Genomic DNA, 19008 nt, shown 5'->3' with positions numbered 1-19008 from the left:
CGACTTGCAGATATCAACGAGTGTGAAGAGATACCTGGGTTGTGTAGGGGAGGAAGATGCATAAACACTGAAGGCTCTTACAAGTGCGAATGTCCACCTGGCCACGAGTTGGCTTCTGACAAGCAGACCTGTAAAGATATCGATGAGTGTTCAATTACCAGCGGTATATGTTCCAATGGAGTTTGTGAGAACATGATGGGGACGTACCAGTGCGTTTGTAATGAAGGATATTCGCAGACTGGACTCAAATCTCATTGCGAAGGTAAGTTTGGTATTTTACAAAAATAACTCCTTTCAGTGCAAATGCAGGATAATTTGGATAGTCTGACTGAGTGTTCGAGTGTCCTGAGTTTTTTATTTACGTTTTATGCATTTTATCGAAAACTTTCAACCGGTAAATCTTTTGAACGCGTTCATTTAATATTCAGGGAATGGGAAGAACACTATTTAGATTTACTCAATAATCGAAAGTTGCACTCAAAAAATTATAGTTTTGATCAAGTATAATACACATCAATTGAAAAAACTAAGTTTATAAACTACATTGAATAGTTATAATATTGGCAATATGACCACTAGACAGAATCATAAGGTAACAATATCAGGTAAGAATTCTTACAACATTACCAATCCCTCGCGAATTGTAATAAGTGTGGTCGTCTTGTTGTAGTTTTTTAAAAGGACATCCAGCACTCTAGATTCATCGTTACTATCTCATCTCCTCTTTTCAAGGCGCATCTAACCATCTATGGTTAGATCTTATGTTTCTCATTTTAGAAAGTGTGTCCTTTTCAAAGTAGAATGAAAACAACTCATAGAATTGGAATGAAATGGTCCAAGAAATCCAAGTTGAACTGTAGAATTTTGGAAATAGAACTATTTGAGTCGCATCTTGTGTTATTTATAGGATGTCTAATCCATCACTGTCTTATCGGTGTCTTTTTACTAATTTTCACAAGATTATATCTTTGTTCCAAAAGTAAATAATCCGCATTCGTCAGGCTCATTTACAACACTGTCTGGTGAAATGGTCACCTGTACTCCCAGAGAGCTAATAATACATGGAGTATTAGAATTATAATTAGAAAATCCATTATTGTTGCTCTGCTCCATTAATTTCAGGAGTAAACACAACATCAAGTACCTCATTCAGTTATGTTTCTAGCGAATTTCATGGCCTGAACCTGAAAATCCCGCTGAATGGTCCTATTGTGGATCGGCAGTTAACAGAAAATAGAAAGATATATAATAGCAATAATTCCAAAGCTTCTGTTGATACATTCGGGTTCAGTCAACTATAAGAAGTAGTCGGGATAGTTTTACTGATACTTGTGCGTGCTCTCACAAGAAATCTGAGCGAAATTGCTTTTATTCGAGTGAAATTTTTCACGTCATTTTGTGCGAAAATATGAAAATATTGAAGTTGTCCATTTTCCAAAAGAAACGTAAATGACAATGTTGTATTTCTCAAGAATATCACAAGACCATAATTTCATCGATTTCGAATAGGCATGTTGGCAATTCAAATAACAGCTTGTGTTAGTTTGGTCTGTATTGCACTGTACATGGTACTTTCTGGTAAACTATTTCCGATTTTTAACGTTTAAGATATACCCATAATTTTTTTCAGATATTGATGAATGCGAGGAAGAGCCATGTGAAGATATCTGTGTAAATACTCCTGGTAGCTTTGAATGTACCTGCGGGTAAGTTTTGAATTATTTTTTCTGCAAGAAAAATCAAGACTCTTCAAGAATAACTAGATCTTAAGATCTGTAAATCAGCTACAATAACATCTATTATGAATAGAACCAAATTATTATCAAGAAGTGAACTGATAAGATATCCGAAATAATCGAAACCTTCTTTGACAATTTTGATGGATTTTTATAATTTTCAACCTAAAGCTGTGTAGATCACAACGTATTCTGTCTAAATTGTAACCTCTCTTGACTGTTTCAAAATAATTACAATTGTAGTTTATTATTTTTTCCTGCTAAGAATTGATAGATTCTTTCATATTTAAGATTTTCATTTGTTGTATCAGACCGTGGATGGATTATTGTGATCAATTGTTTAATGTTCTTGGGATTACTTTTCAAAAATTAGCATGTAACGGGTGTTTTCTTTCGAGGTATATAACTTTAAAATGGCGTTACTGTTCGAGATGGCGACCGATTTAACAGCTGTTAAATGATTTATTCTCAGTTTGGTTTGGCAATTCATCATGAATAGACGCACGCCTGAACAACGCTTGCAAATAGTGCAATTTTATTTCGAAAATAATGGTTCTGTGCGGAATACGTATCGCGCACTACGTCCATTTTATTTTGTTTAGCGATGAAGCGCACTTCTGGTTGAATGGCTACGACAACAAGCAAAACTGCCGCATTTGCAGTGAAGCCAATCCTAAAGTGTATGTCGAAACACCATTACATCCAGAAAAACTGACTGTTTGATGCGCTTTATGGGCTGGTGGAATCATTGGCCCGTACTTCTTCAAAAACGATGATGGCCAGAACGTTACAGTCAATGGTGATCGGTATAGAGCCATAATTACTAACTTTTTCATTCCTGAATTGAACAACCATGATGTCCAGGAGCTGTGGTTCCAACAAGACGGCGCAACATGTCACACAGCTCGTGCCACAATCGATTAATTGAAAGACACGTTTGGTGACCGCCTAATTTCATGTTTTGGACCTGTGAATTGGCCTCCAAGATCTTGTGATTTAACACTGCTAGACCACTTTCTGTGGGGCTATGTGAAGTCATTGGTCTATGCGGATAAGCCACAAACTCTCGACCATTTGGAAGACAACATTCGCCGTGTTATTGCCGATATACGGCCACAAATGTTGGAAAAAATCATCGAAAATTGGACGTCCAGATGGACTACATCTGAGCCAGCCGTGGCGGTCATATGCCAGAAATCATATTTAGAATGTAATGCCACAAGATTATCTTGCGGATAAATAAAATTCATGTCAATCGAATAATCCATCGTTGTTTTATTGCAATTTAAAGTTCTATAGCTCTAAAAAAAACACCCTCTACATATTATTCAACTGTTAAAGGTCGGGATACGCTTTGATGCTAAACGGAAGAGGATGTATGAACGTTGATGAATGCAAAGAAAACCCAAGAATATGCAATGGTGGTAGATGTGAGGATATTCCAGGCAGCTATATTTGTCATTGTACGATAGGGCTAATTCCAGGACCTAAAGGAACATCGTGCCTAGGTGAGTTTGTTTTCTGCTACATAAAATAAGTGTTATGATTATTAAAACGTTAGGAGAAAGGGTTCAGCATTCCATGACCCCATCATAGATCAAAAGTGTCCGGTACTCGATGGTTTCTGTAGCTATTCATATTTTATGGAATGAAATAGGGACAGAATGGGATGATACCTCACAATTTTGATAAATTTTCATCATAAAAAATATATATGTTATTTTTTTATCTTGTAGACGTTGACGAATGCAAGAACCCAAATATTTGTGGGAATGGAGAATGCATCAACATCCTGGGTTCCTTCCACTGTCGATGCGAAGAGGGATATTCTGTTAAACCTGATGGAGGTGCTTCTTGTACAGACGACGACGAGTGTTACTTAGGTACACATCAGTGTCATGAGAACGCCAACTGTATCAATATTCCTGTGAGTATCTACTTTTTATTTATGCATAGTATTTTCAAAGAGCAAATTTGGATAGATCAAACAGTAGAAGAACCTCCAGGACTGTTCTGAGAAGAAGAAAGAAATATCCCAATACCCGAAAAACATGTATTGACACACCCTCAACTACAAACATTGAAACAACCAAAATACTCATAAATACATATTCACCACCACTCGGGCCGTACAAACGATTTTGGATATCTGAAACACTCGGTACATATACATCTGGAGAAGCACGGCCTCTTGTATATGGCAAAATTGTCGATGATCAGGTTCCTGTGCAGCATCTGGAACAGCCTCTTGTTCTTTATGCTGTGCTCCCTCCTCTTCTTCACCGTCAGTCTCTTGGTTAGCGCTGCCAGGTACTTTTTCTGCCTCTCGTCCACCTTCTCCCTGTACATCTCATCGACGAACTGACCTGGAGGCATCATACCGTTCCCGAACTTGAACCTCTTGGCCTTGGGAACCACCGGTTTGGGGTTCCAGTCGTAGGTTGCGGCGGTTTTTCTAGCGAAGATCTTCACCCTCCTGGTATCGACGATGATGTGATCTTGGGATAGGCTGTAGTCGAGACAGAGGTTCTTCTTTGGTCGCCAATAGGGGAAGACGTTGACCTTGGGTTTGGTGCTGGTGGCTGGGATGTCGCATATCTTGCCCCCTCCAAGTTTCTCTATTATATCCTCTTCGATGATGAGGCTTTTTACTGAACGAGGTCTGAAGACTGGGAATGCCGATGGGAAAGGTGAGGTCTTGGACATGATCGGGCGTTGAGATTTTGTACTGGATAAAACACTGGAATTTTTAAAATTGTTTTGCGAAAATTGACTCTAGGAAAATGTCATAATGGAACATAGAATATGGATGCAATGAGAATTGAAGATCATAGCTACATAGTTTGATAAACGATCGCTTCGGTTGTGGATACATTTCTGAAACCAAGTTGGTAGCAGATTACTGGATCCACTTTCCTTCACCATTCAATCACTCTATCAGAGATAAGACCTCTCAGAAGAGAGGTCTCACCGAGGCCTTGGAGAGTAGGGATAGAAAAACATGAAGAATCAAGTTGGTTACCTATAGCTCTGAAATAATGATCTCTAGTAAATCAATCCTTATACCCAGTCTACTATAGCTTCTGAAATGTTTTTTTTAGGGATCCTACCAGTGCCGGTGCTTGGACGGCTTCACGGGCAACGGCAAGAGTTGCCGCGACATCAACGAGTGCAAAACCAACAACGGAGGGTGTGACCAGAACGCCCAGTGCATCAACAACGATGGTTCCTTCAAGTGCGAATGCGATGCAGGTTACAAAGGCGACGGCTACAACTGTGAGGACATAGATGAGTGTACCAACGACCCCAATCTGTGCGAGAACGGTCAATGCATCAACTTTGCCGGTTCCTTCCGTTGCGAGTGTGAAATGGGCTTTATGCATCCCGAGGAAGGAAACGACAAGTCGTGCGTCGGTAAATAAGACTTAAATTTAGTTTTTTACTGCTGAAGATATTCATTTTATTTATGTTGTTTTATGTCTTATTATTTTTGTAGTTTGTTTTCTTCTAGTATCGCTTCGTTTTATTTTTCTGCTTTAGTTTTTATTGACTGACTGGTAGAGGTACTACAATTGTGCTAGATTGTATAGGATTTCCCTCACTAACATGCTTGGTTATAGTAATGTCATATTTTTCCAAAAAAAAACAACCTTATAAGATGCTGAATGTCGATTGATTTCGCCAAATATGTCCCCATAATAAGTTATTTTTTTCTTTAAACGAGCGAACACCTACAAAATTTCTGAAAAGTTATTTATTTATTTCTTAAATGATTACAAATTGATTTCTGATAATTCAGAATGGTTATTTATTGAAACACAAACATTTAAGATGACAAAAAATCCTACCAAAATATTAGTATTACTATAAAACCCTTGAGAGTAGAACAATTTATATCTATACTGTAGTGTACAATAGTTAGATGTGAAAAAAACACCTACAACGATAAGTACGGAAAAAGTAAGTTTTCAAAAAATGTTTTTTTTCATTTACAAACCTGAAATCGTTTCAGTTTTCAAAACATAGAGAAATATTGTATGAAGTGTCATACGATAGGGCAAGAGAACTGAAAAGTATGTATCAGAATAGCCATATAGGTAATGCTTGGTTTGAAATCTTGCTTCTTTTGATATGACCAAAATTCGAATTTGACCGTCCAACTAGAAACGCTTGATCCAATTGAGAGCAATGCTTGTTTGGGTAATATTCAAATTGATGAAAATGAAATTATTGCAATGTGTCGATGAATCGAATGGTGGGGTGAAACATTTTTGATAGAATCTACCATTCAAAAACTAATAAAGAGGAAGTACTAGGGTAAATTTGCATGTTTCTCATCTTTCCTCTATTTCATTCAAGCCCTTTTAAATATGTTTTTATTCGGAATAATTCTTTAATTGTTGTGCTTCAATCCTTCCAGATATTGACGAATGCGTCATGTTCAACAACCTCTGCGTCTATGGAAAATGCGAGAACCTCTTTGGTGTATTCCGATGCGACTGCCACGATGGATACAAACTAGATGGCTCTGGTGGCAACTGTACTGACATAGATGAGTGCGAGAGTCCCCAGTCTTGTCTGTACGGAAAATGTGGCAACTTGGAAGGCAGCTACAAGTGCACCTGTCCCCTGAATCACGAACTAGTGGCTGGTGGAAATGCATGTATTGGTGAGTGAGAAGTTTTTGTACCTTATGATATGTTTTACTTTTTATTTTTGGTTTGTAGACAGAAGAACATCACGTTGTTATCTGCAAGTGGACCAGCATGGTTGTTCATCTCCATCTGCCAACTATGTTACCAAGGCTTCTTGTTGCTGCTCTGTTGGTAAGGGATGGGGCCCTAACTGTGAAGCTTGTCCTGCCTTGGATAGTGAGGAATATCAGGAACTGTGTCCAGGAGGTATGGGATACAGGCCGAATGATGTTACGGTAAGACATTTGGAGTAATAATAAGAGTAGATACTTCAATTATCTGAAAAGTCTGAGACATTCAAATTTGATTCCCTATGTCTAGGTCGTTCTGGAGGATATTAACGAGTGTGAGGAACATGAAAACCTTTGCCAAAACGGATACTGCACCAACACTTTCGGAAGCTTCATGTGTTCCTGCAATGAAGGTTACAAGCTTGACGAATCTGGTTACGTTTGCGTCGATATAAATGAGTGCGTCGAAAACCCTGGTATTTGCAGCGTTGGGCAATGCATAAATGAGCCTGGAAAGTACCACTGTCAATGTCCTGAAGGATACATGCCACTTCCTGGAAGAAGTAAGTACGAAACATCTTACAATTGAGTTCAAGCCTATTAGAGGAACTCAAGGAGACATTCCTTTCAAGTTTTACCTTGACAGACTGATTACAAACAATAATTTGTTTTCCAGAGGAGTGTGTTGACCTGAGAAAAGAGACTTGCTATCTCGAATACAGCAGATGGCGATGCTCAGCACCAATGACACAGAATCAAACGAGGAAAGTCTGCTGTTGTTCCATGGGCCAAGCTTGGGGATCACCTTGTGAACCATGCCCTTTATCAAACACTAGTAGGTATACCCACATCTCATTTAGGAATCATTCCAACACCTCAACGCAACCCCTCTTAAACCTTCCTTAAACTTCAGGTGAATACGTTGGTCTGTGTGGACCTCACCCAGGTCAGATTATGAACCCGATGACCAACAAGTCCGAGGGCATTAACGAATGTGAGCTGATGCCCTCGATGTGCAAACATGGGCAATGTATTGACACTCCTACCAGCTTCGAATGTCAGTGCAACAGAGGGTATATCTATGACGCCAATTCGCATCAGTGTATTGATGACAATGAGTGTTCTAAGTCGCCTTGCAGTGGGAACGCTCAGTGTATCAACCTTCCAGGGAGCTTCGAATGTAAATGTCCGGAGGGGTGAGTTACTATTTCGAGAAATCTAGTACAACAAGCATCAGAGAATAGTTATATGTATTTACTACCAATTTTACCAATTCCAGCTACAAACACGGTTCGACTTTCGTCGATTGCGTAGACATCGACGAGTGTATCGAGAGGCCTCATATCTGTCAACACGGCGAGTGCAAGAACCTCCAGGGCAGCTTCCAGTGTATCTGTGACTCCGGGTACTACCTCTCCCCCTCTAGGGACACCTGTGTAGACGTGGACGAGTGCACCAGACACCCGAACGTCTGCAAAAACGGCACCTGCGTCAACATGGCTGGCGAATACAAGTGCCATTGCAACCCTGGCTTCAAGCTGAGTCCCAACAACGATTGCGTGGACATCGACGAGTGTCACATGATGCCGTTCTTGTGCAGGAACGGAAGATGCAGGAACACGGTTGGATCTTTCGCTTGCGAGTGTGCGACTGGGTACACCCTGTCAGTGGATGGACATAACTGCAGAGACGTCGACGAATGCAGAGAGGTAATTAGTAACACCCTGTATATCAACTAAGTTCTTTAAATGTTATTGTCAACTTTAAAAGATATTTACACTTGCATGTTGGTCAAAGAAACAAAATAGAAGTAAAGGAAAGGTCTCCTACACTTTTTCCTCGTTCCAAAAATCCAATAATGTTCAATTACAACTTCCTGGAGTCTTCTTGGCAGTTATTGTTCTACTTCTTCCTCCACTATCTTTAAAAATTCTTCATTTCAGATACCTGGAACTTGCCCACTGCCAGGAAAGTGCACGAACGTGATGGGATCCTTCATATGCAGCTGTCCAGCTGGATACGAGCTCAACCAAGACCTCAGCACCTGCGAGGACATAGACGAGTGCGAAGTCAACGCCGGTTCTTGCGAGAACGGTGTATGTCAAAACACCATCGGAGGAGCCTTCTGTACCTGTCCTGACGGTTTCAAGATAGACCACATACTGATGAAGTGCATAGACGTGAGACAGGAGCAGTGCTACGACAACTTCAACAGGGGTCAGTGTCAAGAACCCAGAGGCATGCATATTTCGTTCAAGGAGTGCTGCTGCTCGAAGGGGGCTGCTTGGGGGAGATATTGTGATAGGTGTCCTCCGGAGAACACGCGTAAGATTCAAACACTCTTGGTGCTTTTTTAGATACTTATTTTTTTCTACTTGCAGCCGAATTCCATAGACTGTGCCCCGAAGGTCCAGGAAGATTGGAGACCGGAAGCGACATCAACGAGTGCGAATTGATGCCTAACATCTGCGAGGGTGGGGACTGTATCAACACCGACGGTTCCTTCCGTTGTGACTGCCCCCAGGGTTATGTCTTGGATGAAAGTGGCAAAAAGTGTGTTGACGACAATGAGTGCGTAGTGAATCCATCCATTTGTGGGAATGGTACTTGTACGAACGTCCAGGGAGGCTTCGAGTGTAGATGTAATGATGGTTTTGCTCCAGGTCCTATGCAGGTGCGTAGAGGTTACTCATAAGTCCCTACTTCACTAGTTAAGTTAGTTTTTGCTTGTTTTTATTCGGTAATTATACTTCAACAGTAAGGCTAGGTAATACATAGGTTCATCTGCAGTCCTTACTCAGTTTATAAGTTCTTACCATTTTTTGATTTGTTAATAGGATGAGCAAACCATTGACTCTACGTATTCAGAACTAGTTAATAGAAGTAAATTATTCTATCGTTAGTGAATTAACTTGCCTAGCACTATTTTAGAAGGTTCTTGTCGTTTTATATGAACTCTAAGTGATTTTAGGTATGCGAGGACGTGAATGAATGTTTGGAGATGGGAAATCAATGCGCTTTTAGATGCTACAACATTCCTGGATCATTCAGATGTATCTGTCCTTATGGTTATGCATTGGCTGCTGATGGCACACATTGTGAAGGTAAGAAACTCGAATAAATAATAGAATTATCCATGAAATTATCCACTAATGCCCGTCACTCACGAAGCGTTTCTTCAAGCGTTTGGTAGCAAGCGTCGAAGAGATTCCAGTCGGGCAGTCAAGTTCATACTCTGATTTACAGTCGTACGGCCGTGTCCCGAACTGTCTGACTGGAATCTCTTCGACGCTTGCTACCAAACACTTGAAGAAACGCTTCGTGAGTGGCGGGCATTATGGTATATATTGCAACTACGAAACTTAGGTTAACTTGAAGGCCAATTACACAAATTTGGACTACTTAGTAAAGCGTTGCAAGTTAATATTTTTAAATTCGAAGACCCGTATTGTGACTTTATTCTCAATTATACTTCTACTTATGAGTTCATTGTTTTCCTACAGACGTCAACGAATGCAACACTCCAGCAAACAACTGCAAGTTCCAGTGCAAGAACTTGATAGGCAGGTTTATGTGTATTTGCCCGCCTGGCTATCTGCAAGTACAAGGAAGTGACGATTGCATCGATATCGACGAGTGTTCCGCAGATCCTTCCCTGTGTAGCAATGGACGTTGCTACAATCTGGAAGGCTCCTACAGATGCGAGTGTTTCGAAGGATTCGAGCCTACCCCTGATAGAAAACGATGTGTTGGTAAGAAATAATTCTAATGTGATGCATACAGAAAAAAAAATCTTGATGTATTTAAAGCTTTTATGCTCTTATCATTTTAGATAGGAGGAAGGAATTCTGCTTCCGCAAACTCATCCAAGGTCGTTGCAGTACATCAAACAGAGAAATGCGAAGGGTCACGAAGGCAGATTGTTGCTGTTCTATGGGAGAAGCTTGGGGAGCAGGTTGTGAAATATGCCCTTCAAGATACTCGCCACAATACCAAGAGTTGTGTTTGGACAGCGGTTTCACAGTCGATGGAGCAGGTAAGCCATGAGATTCAAGGGAATAAAAAAAAACAATTAGTCCTATGTTCGTCACACTATCAAATTCCTGTTCAACAGAAAGAAAAAACGACTTATATTGCTTCTTTCAGACGTCAACGAATGCGAAACCATCCCAGATCTATGCAACAACGGGCAGTGCATCAACACCATGGGTTCCTACCGCTGCATCTGCAACAAGGGTTTCAAAGTAGACGAATCAGGTCTTTTCTGTAGAGGTAAGCATCCCCAAAAACTCTTGAATTCGGTACATACTATCATGCACGTATCAATATTTTATTACTGTTTTAATTTCAATCGTTTTTCAATGAATTAAAACCTGAATGACTCTAACCTTTATAATTTCTATTCCATTCAAAGACGTCAACGAGTGCACTTTGCACCCCTCACCTTGCGAGCACCACTGCCACAACACAGAAGGAAGTTACAGCTGTTCTTGTCCTTCTGGCTATCAATTGAACGTCGATGGCATATCTTGCGTGGATATAGACGAGTGCGAGACTGGCCAACATGTTTGCCCTCACGAGTGCATCAACACTAGGGGAAGTTACAACTGCAGCTGTCACGAAGGGTTCAAGCAAGTTGGAGACGAGTGTCACGGTAAGGACTTTTCTGTTTGATGCTGTTCTGGCATTTTCAGCGAAAATACTAGTTCTTCTTCACATACTTCAGTTATCATTGTTGTCTTTGGATGACAACTCATGCTGATAATTCCCAGGGAGCTTTTTCATCAGGTTAATTCTTTGGATTGTTTTCTTAGGGTTCTCTTAATGTTTCTCCTTGGTTTTATTCAATGTCCAATGAAACATTATAATATGTTTTGAATATTTCAAGATGATGACAATTCTGCAAGTTGATGAACCAATTTCAGATATCGACGAATGCAAGACAGGAGACCTCTGCCCCAGACCTGGAAGGTGCATAAACACGCTGGGAAGCTTCAGATGCATCTGTCCCAGAGGTTTCAAGGTCGACCCGACGGGAAGCTTCTGCATAGACTCCAACGAGTGCAGCGATGACTCCAGGTGTCCCGAGGGTTGCCAGAACCTGATAGGAGGGTTCAAGTGCAACTGCGGTCCTGGATACGTCCCCCACTTTTACTACAACCAGTGTGTAGACGATAACGAGTGTTTAAGGAACCCTTGTGGGGATGCCGGTAACTGCTTCAACACCCCTGGCAGCTACAGGTGCGGTTGCCCTCCGGGATATCAGTACGACACTGGACTCAGCATATGCGTGCAGGTAGATAACGCTCAGATTGTGTTATTCATTGGCTGTCTCAACATGTGGCAAGAAATCCAGAATTTATCACTTTTCATATAATTTTACTTATTTTATTTTAATACAATTCGAAGCTTTGTTTAGAATGTTGTTGAATGGGTTGAGAATAGTTTAATTTAAGCATATTTTCAGTTATCTTTAATTTCAGACTAACGTGTAATCGTTTAAAATTATACAAAAGTATTCGAGAGAATACGTTTTATTGAATAGATCTTCATACATACATTAAATTAGTGATGGTTATGTTCAAACAGAACCAAACCACTGTATAGAGCTTGTTTAGAAGGATAACACTGTTCAATTTAAACGTTCATCAGCACACCATAGGAAGGAATACCGATATTTTCTAAAATTTCAAATTTACACACTTTTCCCCAAATATTTTCCAAACCTGTTATTTTTCAGGTGAGTGCAAACTGTGCAAACGCACCTTGCTCCTATGGCTGTACCAAAGTAGGCTCTGGCTTCTCCTGCGGCTGTCCTGGTGGTTACCAAAGGATAGAGCAGGGACATTGCTTCTCCTCTCTCACTCCAGTTTATCCTGGAGGTGACGACATCGGTGATGTTCCCGTTTATCCTATAGATCCAAATCCAGACACTAACAAGAAGCTGATCAGCACGGAAGGATGTTTCTCTTGCAGAGTGAGTTCTTGTTATGTTTGGTTCAGTTTTGATACCTTTGAATTAGGTACTTTTTTCTACAGTCATTTTCCTGTACAATAAATTTAGGTTTACCGGAGGTTAATCCTGATTAATGAGTAGTTGAGTACCAACAGTAGCAGATACCGTTCTGTCCTAATCTAGGTGTAACGGAGGTAAATCCAAGATTGGTTCAGAGAAGATAATTAGTTTAATAGCAGCCTCTTTTCTGTCTTAATTTAGGATAAATCTCCGTTGAACCTAAATTAAAATAGAAAATAGACTGTTATAGTGTACTAGTTTAGAATTAACCTTCTATTACTTATTAGAAGTAAAAAAAATGCGCGGACAAAGAGGATATATCCGTGGGCGAAAAATTTTGCACACGGCCTATGCAAAATACAGCTTTCGAACACAAGAAGTAGATTTTGTCGTAGTTGTCAAGTACCAAGAAAAAACCAACCAATTTCTTTTGTTCAAGGTGAATGGAAGACATCGCCGCAACCTTAGACATAGACGTCATAGAGATCGGTCCGCCTCCTCGGATATCGGGGATCTTTTGAAACACCCGAACAGGAGAATGAGAAGAGAAACCAGAGAGGGTGTAGAATACAAAGAAATGACGATAACGATGGACCAGACGAAACACAGGAATAGAATCTTCAAGGTTGTGCCGAGTGTTAGGGTAAGACATTTCAATAACGTTCGTTAGGTTTAATGTAATGAAAGAGAATTCAATTCGTGAAGGACCAGTGTAGATGAGATTTGGCGTATGTGGCGCCATCTAACATTTAACTTTACAACTAAGGATTATAATTTTAGCCGCTAGATGGCTCCACCGACAGAGTTCGGTTACAGTGACTTCATAACACACAGTGGCGACACGAGTGGTCTCGTTTTTGATTGGCTGCCAGTTTCTGAGCCAAAATATGTCGACTTTCTATTTCCATTCTGCGTTTACCTGATGTTTGAGTCTATTCTATTAATTCACTGGAGTAGGTATTTTTCAGTTGAATGAATTCATTTTATATACAAAACTATCAGACCCAATAATTTAAATTTTGACGAAGTGACAGTTCAGTTCAGTCAATCGTATTTTTAAGTTCTATGGCTAAGCCCAGCCCCATTCGCCATTTTTAGGCTCAATTAGAACTGTGTTTTGTTGAGCCACTGAGTTTTATTGAGTCACTGAAAGTTCGGTGGGATGGTTGAAATTGAAATGCAGAACCATAGTCTATGTGCAGAACCATTTCAATTTCAACCATCCCACCGAACACTATCTAAAAATGTTAATTATTCGCATTTTACCAAGAAATTGAGACTCGTTTCGGTTTTGTATTTCTGATAATGAACTTGAAGAAATTACAATTGTTTATCTTTGGAAAAACAAAAAGTTTGCTTTTTTTAATAGCTTTTCCAAAAACAACAAGCACTTTCTATGACATTTCTCACAATAAACAGTTGCACATTACAAAGAACCTTGTAATCTGAAAACTCGATCAATTTATTTTGAAGGCTGAAAACTTTGATTCGAAATAATATTCATTTCGTCGAGTAGAAGATATAAATTTAATAAATCAACAATAGGGAATGAGATGATGAACTCAATAAAACACTCTCACCATAAAAATATTGATTTTTGGGTTTCATTCGAAGATTTTGGTTCATAATTTGTGAAGCTAAACCTTGCAAACTGATTCGAAAGGGAAAACTATTGTTAACACTATGGTTTATAATGGGCTCTTTTATGGCCAATTAACATAACATTTGTGAAAAAACATATAATAAATTCTAGGAAATAACTTTTTGAGTTTGATTCCTTGATTTTTTGCCTTCAAAATTCAGAGATCCTATTGTTGTGCTATAGGATTCTTCATATTTCAAAAAAAAAAAAACTGTGAGAATTTCAGGGAGGTTCAATTTTTTCTCTTTGAACGATTTCAAAGATTTGTTTTGAAATAACAAACCAATAGATATAGATATATCTATTGTGACTCAAGAAAAATAATGTTTAAAATTTGTATTGATTTTGAACGATTAAATTTATATACCTACTTATTTTTTTCAGACCCGAATGCTATATAACATTGCAGAGGAGAAAGATCGCAGCAAATTCGAATTGACAGAAAAGAATGGAATATGGTCACTCTATTTCAAGAAAAGAGTTAAGGAACCGAGCGAATATAATTTGATTTTGTACGGAAAACCAGTCGTAGATCCCGAGTTTAGGTATCCAAAAGAAGCATACGCAAAATCATTCTCCTTATGGTTGAGAATAGTTGTTACCGAATAAGAAATATTTAAATTATTTATAATTTATTTAAGCTCTAAGTGCCTTCTAACAACTTCATTAAAATAATTATACAGATCGTAAGAGCGAAAGTTAGGTAATATTTTTGAGATTTTTTACACCTAGGATCCAACCATTCTGTTGATTCAATTTTTGTCGAATAGGCATTCAGAGAATGGTCACTGCCTGTAGAAAATTTCTCCTTGATTTAGGAGTTTGAAACTGCCCTAAAAAATTGTGTTCAGTGTCCTATTCGATGATAAATGGCATTATTTTGGAACAACGTGTTTACAAGTATTAGCAATAAATTTTTATATGGTTATAATGTTGAAATCATATTTATATGAAGCTTAATATAAGTTACCCTTTATATTTAAATCGAAGTCCTGTAAAATATCGCTTTAATTTTTTTATTATCTTAGATGCAATAAACTAATTTTTTTAATATGGTGTCTTATTTATTTTCATATTCAGAATCAAAAACCCCTTTTCACAGTAACTAAGATAATCAGTAAATGAATAAAATCCGTCAAATTAAAAATATGAACTCTGTAAAAAATATAGGTAAGAAAAGCTATTCAAGATGAGAAAGTATAAAAGAAATATATCATATTCAAATTCAAGTCTGTGATCGAACTTCAAATAATATATTCAATATTTTCTGCAGGCTTATGAACTCGGCATTTCTCTAATTTTTTCCATCACTTATTTGATCTCTGATAATTTTTATATAAGGAATTCCATAAATCAAATTAAGATCTGAGGTGAAACAATAAAACTTTGTTTTCAATCTAAAAATTTTTATTTCCATAGTTTTAAAATCAATAATAAATACAAATTACATTGAAAATTATTATATGTACAAATATAAAATATTAAAACACAAACTCAAACATTCACTCAATTAAAATAAAGGTATCACACTTTTCTTAAACATAAATTAGAATGAGTTAATAAAATTCCTGATGAGGAAGAAAAGAAAACATAATTATTTCCAAGTATTCACAAATCGGCATATAATACAAAGTATGAAAGTGAGACATAGTTTTTCTCAGAATTCATGTGCAAACACTGAAGTTATATACGCATCTTAAGTCATTAAATTCCAATCAATAGGTATAGTCGGTAGACCAGAACAAACACCTAACTCGAAAATGTGACGTATCCATCACATTTACATTACCTGACCGTAGATTAAGTGCCCATCAATACATCTTTTATCTGTGCAAAGAGAAAATTAGCCGAATTACAAAATAAACGTTGAAATTAAAAATATGAAAGTTCGGCTTGATGGATTGATTCTTGGAACTGGAATAACAACATTCTTAAGTGTTATTTTAGGAATTTTGAATTTTAGAATGATTTTTTTATAAATTAACTATTTATAAATATGTACAGCTATTCATGTAATTTTCATCAGGTGGCAAGTTCTCCGTCTGATTACCTGAAAAAAAAAGATTGATATTAATAAACAATTGTGAAGGGGCTTTTTACATACAAGATAAATGAATAATGAAAATCTTCACATTAAAACAGTGTTAAGAGTGAAATATTCTCCAAATAATGTATATTCGAATTCACAAAATGAAAGCAGAATTTAGATACATACCATCACATATATTTTCACTGGGTTCTGAATTGTTCCTCCAAATGACTTCTAATTTGCTGTACAATCACAGCAGAAATTCACAGCTCTTTCTTCCCAAACCCACATCTCTCTGAGATCCCTAGGGATCCCCTTGTACCCAATAATCATCCCTCTTTCGGCTAAAACACACACGTTGGTCTTCCTCCTCAAGATCTTCACAGTGAAGGACCTAGGTGAGCAGTTGTACATACCATACCAGCATTTTTTCTGGGTACACTCCACAGTGCGCAAAAACTGGGGAAAATAGTCAGTTCCCAAATCTTTCCATACGATCATAGACTCACATTCCCACTCTTTAAGTTGTTTCGGGATCATAGCTCTGGATCTAGTGGATCTCTTGAACCTGTGGGAGATGTGACGTTTGCTTTCTTCGATTTTCACGTGGTTGGTCACCACCCAGGCAGCATCATTTATGAGTTCTTCGTAATGGTTGTCGTCTACGTAGAAGTCCATGTCATAGCTAGAGGCCCTTTTTCTTCCGTTGTTGGTCACACCAGTTTCTACAGGGGGATCTATACTCATGTATCTGGGGTTGAAGGAGGCTCCCAGGACTTCTTCCAGGATATCTTTCGGGATCGCGTCGCATTCCAAATCGTCCCTTTTGTCCATCAGCAGGGCGGCCATGTATACCGGGACGATCAAGAAAGAAAAAATTAACAATTTGGCGAACATTTTGCACTATTTCACGTAGGTAAACTACTTCAGGTAAAGTAAAAGTTCTATTAACAGACAATCTCTGAGGTCACTTTCAAACTAACTGAGCTTTCACAATTGTAGTGAAGGTTTATATAGTAGGTAATTAACAACTAATTGGATTCACTGTGATTGGTTTGTAGCTTCTCGAAAGTGGAGGGGATGGGGGTTGTTTCATAGGCTTGAAGTTTTACACAGGTTTGATAATATTACCATTTTGTGAATCATGTCAGAGATTTAATTATTCACTGTATAAAATATTAAAACGAAGTGATTCCCATAAATATTTCAAAGTATGAAACACTTGTTGAATTACCAAGTTCAAGTGAGAACCAATTCTATTTAATATTCACTATATGTTTTTCTGAATATCGTATAAAACTAAATAATTCTTTGAAAATATCTTCTGAATTATAAAAAATGATTTCACTGAGTTATTATTGAATAACAATGATATTCAGGTGGTCCTAGTTATTCGAGTTCACGTGTTATGGACACTTCGAGCAGACATTTGAAGTTTGAATCTTTTGCAATCATATTTCTTTTAACACATTCTCAAAATTTTTTCTCAAAAAAACAGGTTCTTCCATTTGAGAGGAATAATGAAATGTTTTTTTCGATAACCACTTGAATATTTTCAAAAAATTCGATTATTCTGAAAAATGAAAACCCTTATAGAATTTGAGGTATTTTTTATTGATTCAAAAAAAAAAAAATATTCTCAATGTCTTAGTAAACATAATGAAAATTATGAAGCTTTGACTTCGCCAATTCGTCTCAAATATGAATTTCAACATTTTTGCATACAGGGTGATTTTCTCGAATTTCGAAGGCCTGAAATCGCTCATATCAAATTGAACAAGGTATTTTATGATTTCATAAGCTTTGAAAATGACTTTCAAATAAATCCAGTTGTGTTTCATTTTAAATTCGATATAGGTGACATTGAAATTCGAATTACTTTTCAAAACAGTCAGTATCCAATAGTGATGAAATTCATATTTAACCCAAATTGAAAAAGTCTCAGGACTGATAAATCAGGTAGTATTATAAGATTTTTTCATGATTCTTCTTGATTTTTTTCTCAAGTTCTTCCTTATATTTACTTACTTACTGATTTTTTTTTCATTTTTCCAACTCAAATTCAAAAAATACATGAGGAAGTTTCATAACTTTTCAAGTGTGAAAGAAATATTCAAAAGAATTCTAGCAGGTAGATATGGGAAAAAGCATATTTTCAATTTATTCCTTTTCAATGCACCATGTAGATATAGGAGACACTATTTTGATAATATGCTTGGATGTTCTAAACTTCACAGCATAAGAAAAAAGGTTTATATCTGCTCATATTGACAAAGGCTAGGAATCGCGAATACTCACTTAAAACAATAATCTCATAGTAAAAATCAAGAATTCTCTCTATGAAACAACCTAACGAAGTTCGATTTGGACGAATATACTAAATCATCTAGAATTCAGAGTAATTAATTGCAAGAGAAAAATTGGTTTTTGAAGTAGAACGAAAAATAATCGTTAAATGAAAGTGTTCAATGATAATTCTTCGTCAAGCACTATACTATTCATATATCCAAATTATCATAATTATCATTATATGTATAGTTAGGTGCGAAAATGGCTTACACTCTTACAGTGTCAATTGTCACATTATTCAGATTTCATTGGGCACTCCAAAATATATTTAGATATCAAATCGTAAGCAACACAATCTATTTATGATGAATATTAAAAAAAAAAGTCATAGCCACAATGCCACTGGAATTTTCCAAGTCAAATCTATCTAAGTCAACAATAACGATACCAAAATATTCATTAGTTGTGTCACGGGCGTAGCCAGGTTTCAGTTTCGGGGGGGTTAAGACAAAGGCGTATACAGAAAGGCTAATGGGAGAAATAAGAATTTTTTTAATAGGAATAAATGATAATAAAATAAGAGAAAGATCA

At 37.5% G+C, this 19008-nt stretch overlaps 3 protein-coding genes across 4 annotated transcripts in view; 1 reads left to right on the top strand and 2 right to left on the bottom strand.

Moving 5' to 3' along the window:
* The window catches only part of LOC123674649 (fibrillin-2-like), a 36671-nt gene extending 21521 nt beyond the window's left edge, over positions 1–15150 (top strand). For both annotated transcript variants that reach the window (XM_045609594.1, XM_045609595.1), the window contains 22 exons: positions 11–262; positions 1631–1706; positions 3078–3244; positions 3473–3663; positions 4838–5150; positions 6157–6405; positions 6464–6666; positions 6752–7004; positions 7118–7276; positions 7355–7637; positions 7721–8150; positions 8385–8766; positions 8823–9115; positions 9413–9545; positions 9945–10193; positions 10274–10477; positions 10588–10713; positions 10856–11095; positions 11367–11737; positions 12182–12418; positions 12897–13100; positions 14484–15150. In XM_045609594.1, the coding sequence (XP_045465550.1) occupies positions 11–262; positions 1631–1706; positions 3078–3244; positions 3473–3663; positions 4838–5150; positions 6157–6405; positions 6464–6666; positions 6752–7004; positions 7118–7276; positions 7355–7637; positions 7721–8150; positions 8385–8766; positions 8823–9115; positions 9413–9545; positions 9945–10193; positions 10274–10477; positions 10588–10713; positions 10856–11095; positions 11367–11737; positions 12182–12418; positions 12897–13100; positions 14484–14708 (5240 nt within the window). In that variant the 3' untranslated portion in view covers positions 14709–15150. The remainder of the gene's footprint in view (positions 1–10; positions 263–1630; positions 1707–3077; positions 3245–3472; positions 3664–4837; positions 5151–6156; positions 6406–6463; positions 6667–6751; positions 7005–7117; positions 7277–7354; positions 7638–7720; positions 8151–8384; positions 8767–8822; positions 9116–9412; positions 9546–9944; positions 10194–10273; positions 10478–10587; positions 10714–10855; positions 11096–11366; positions 11738–12181; positions 12419–12896; positions 13101–14483) is intronic.
* LOC123674650 lies at positions 3776–4537 on the bottom strand. Its single transcript, XM_045609596.1, has one exon. It carries the CDS (start codon positions 4440–4442, stop codon positions 3849–3851), a length of 594 nt encoding a protein of 197 aa, XP_045465552.1. The 5' UTR covers positions 4443–4537; the 3' UTR covers positions 3776–3848.
* A 925-nt stretch (positions 15151–16075) lies between the features above and the next one.
* Positions 16076–17029, bottom strand: LOC123675861 (protein trunk). The gene is made up of 2 exons (XM_045611400.1): positions 16315–17029; positions 16076–16149 (listed from the first exon to the last, which is right to left on the bottom strand). Exon 1 carries the CDS (start codon positions 17023–17025, stop codon positions 16363–16365), a length of 663 nt encoding a protein of 220 aa, XP_045467356.1. The 5' UTR covers positions 17026–17029; the 3' UTR covers positions 16076–16149; positions 16315–16362.
* Between the last annotated feature and the right edge of the window lie 1979 nt (positions 17030–19008).

The sequence above is a fragment of the Harmonia axyridis genome, chromosome 3, assembly GCF_914767665.1.
Source record: "Harmonia axyridis chromosome 3, icHarAxyr1.1, whole genome shotgun sequence".
Taxonomy (NCBI): Eukaryota; Metazoa; Arthropoda; class Insecta; order Coleoptera; family Coccinellidae; genus Harmonia; species Harmonia axyridis.
Note: the sequence above shows the minus strand (reverse complement) of the source record. Positions and strands in the feature narration are given on the sequence as shown.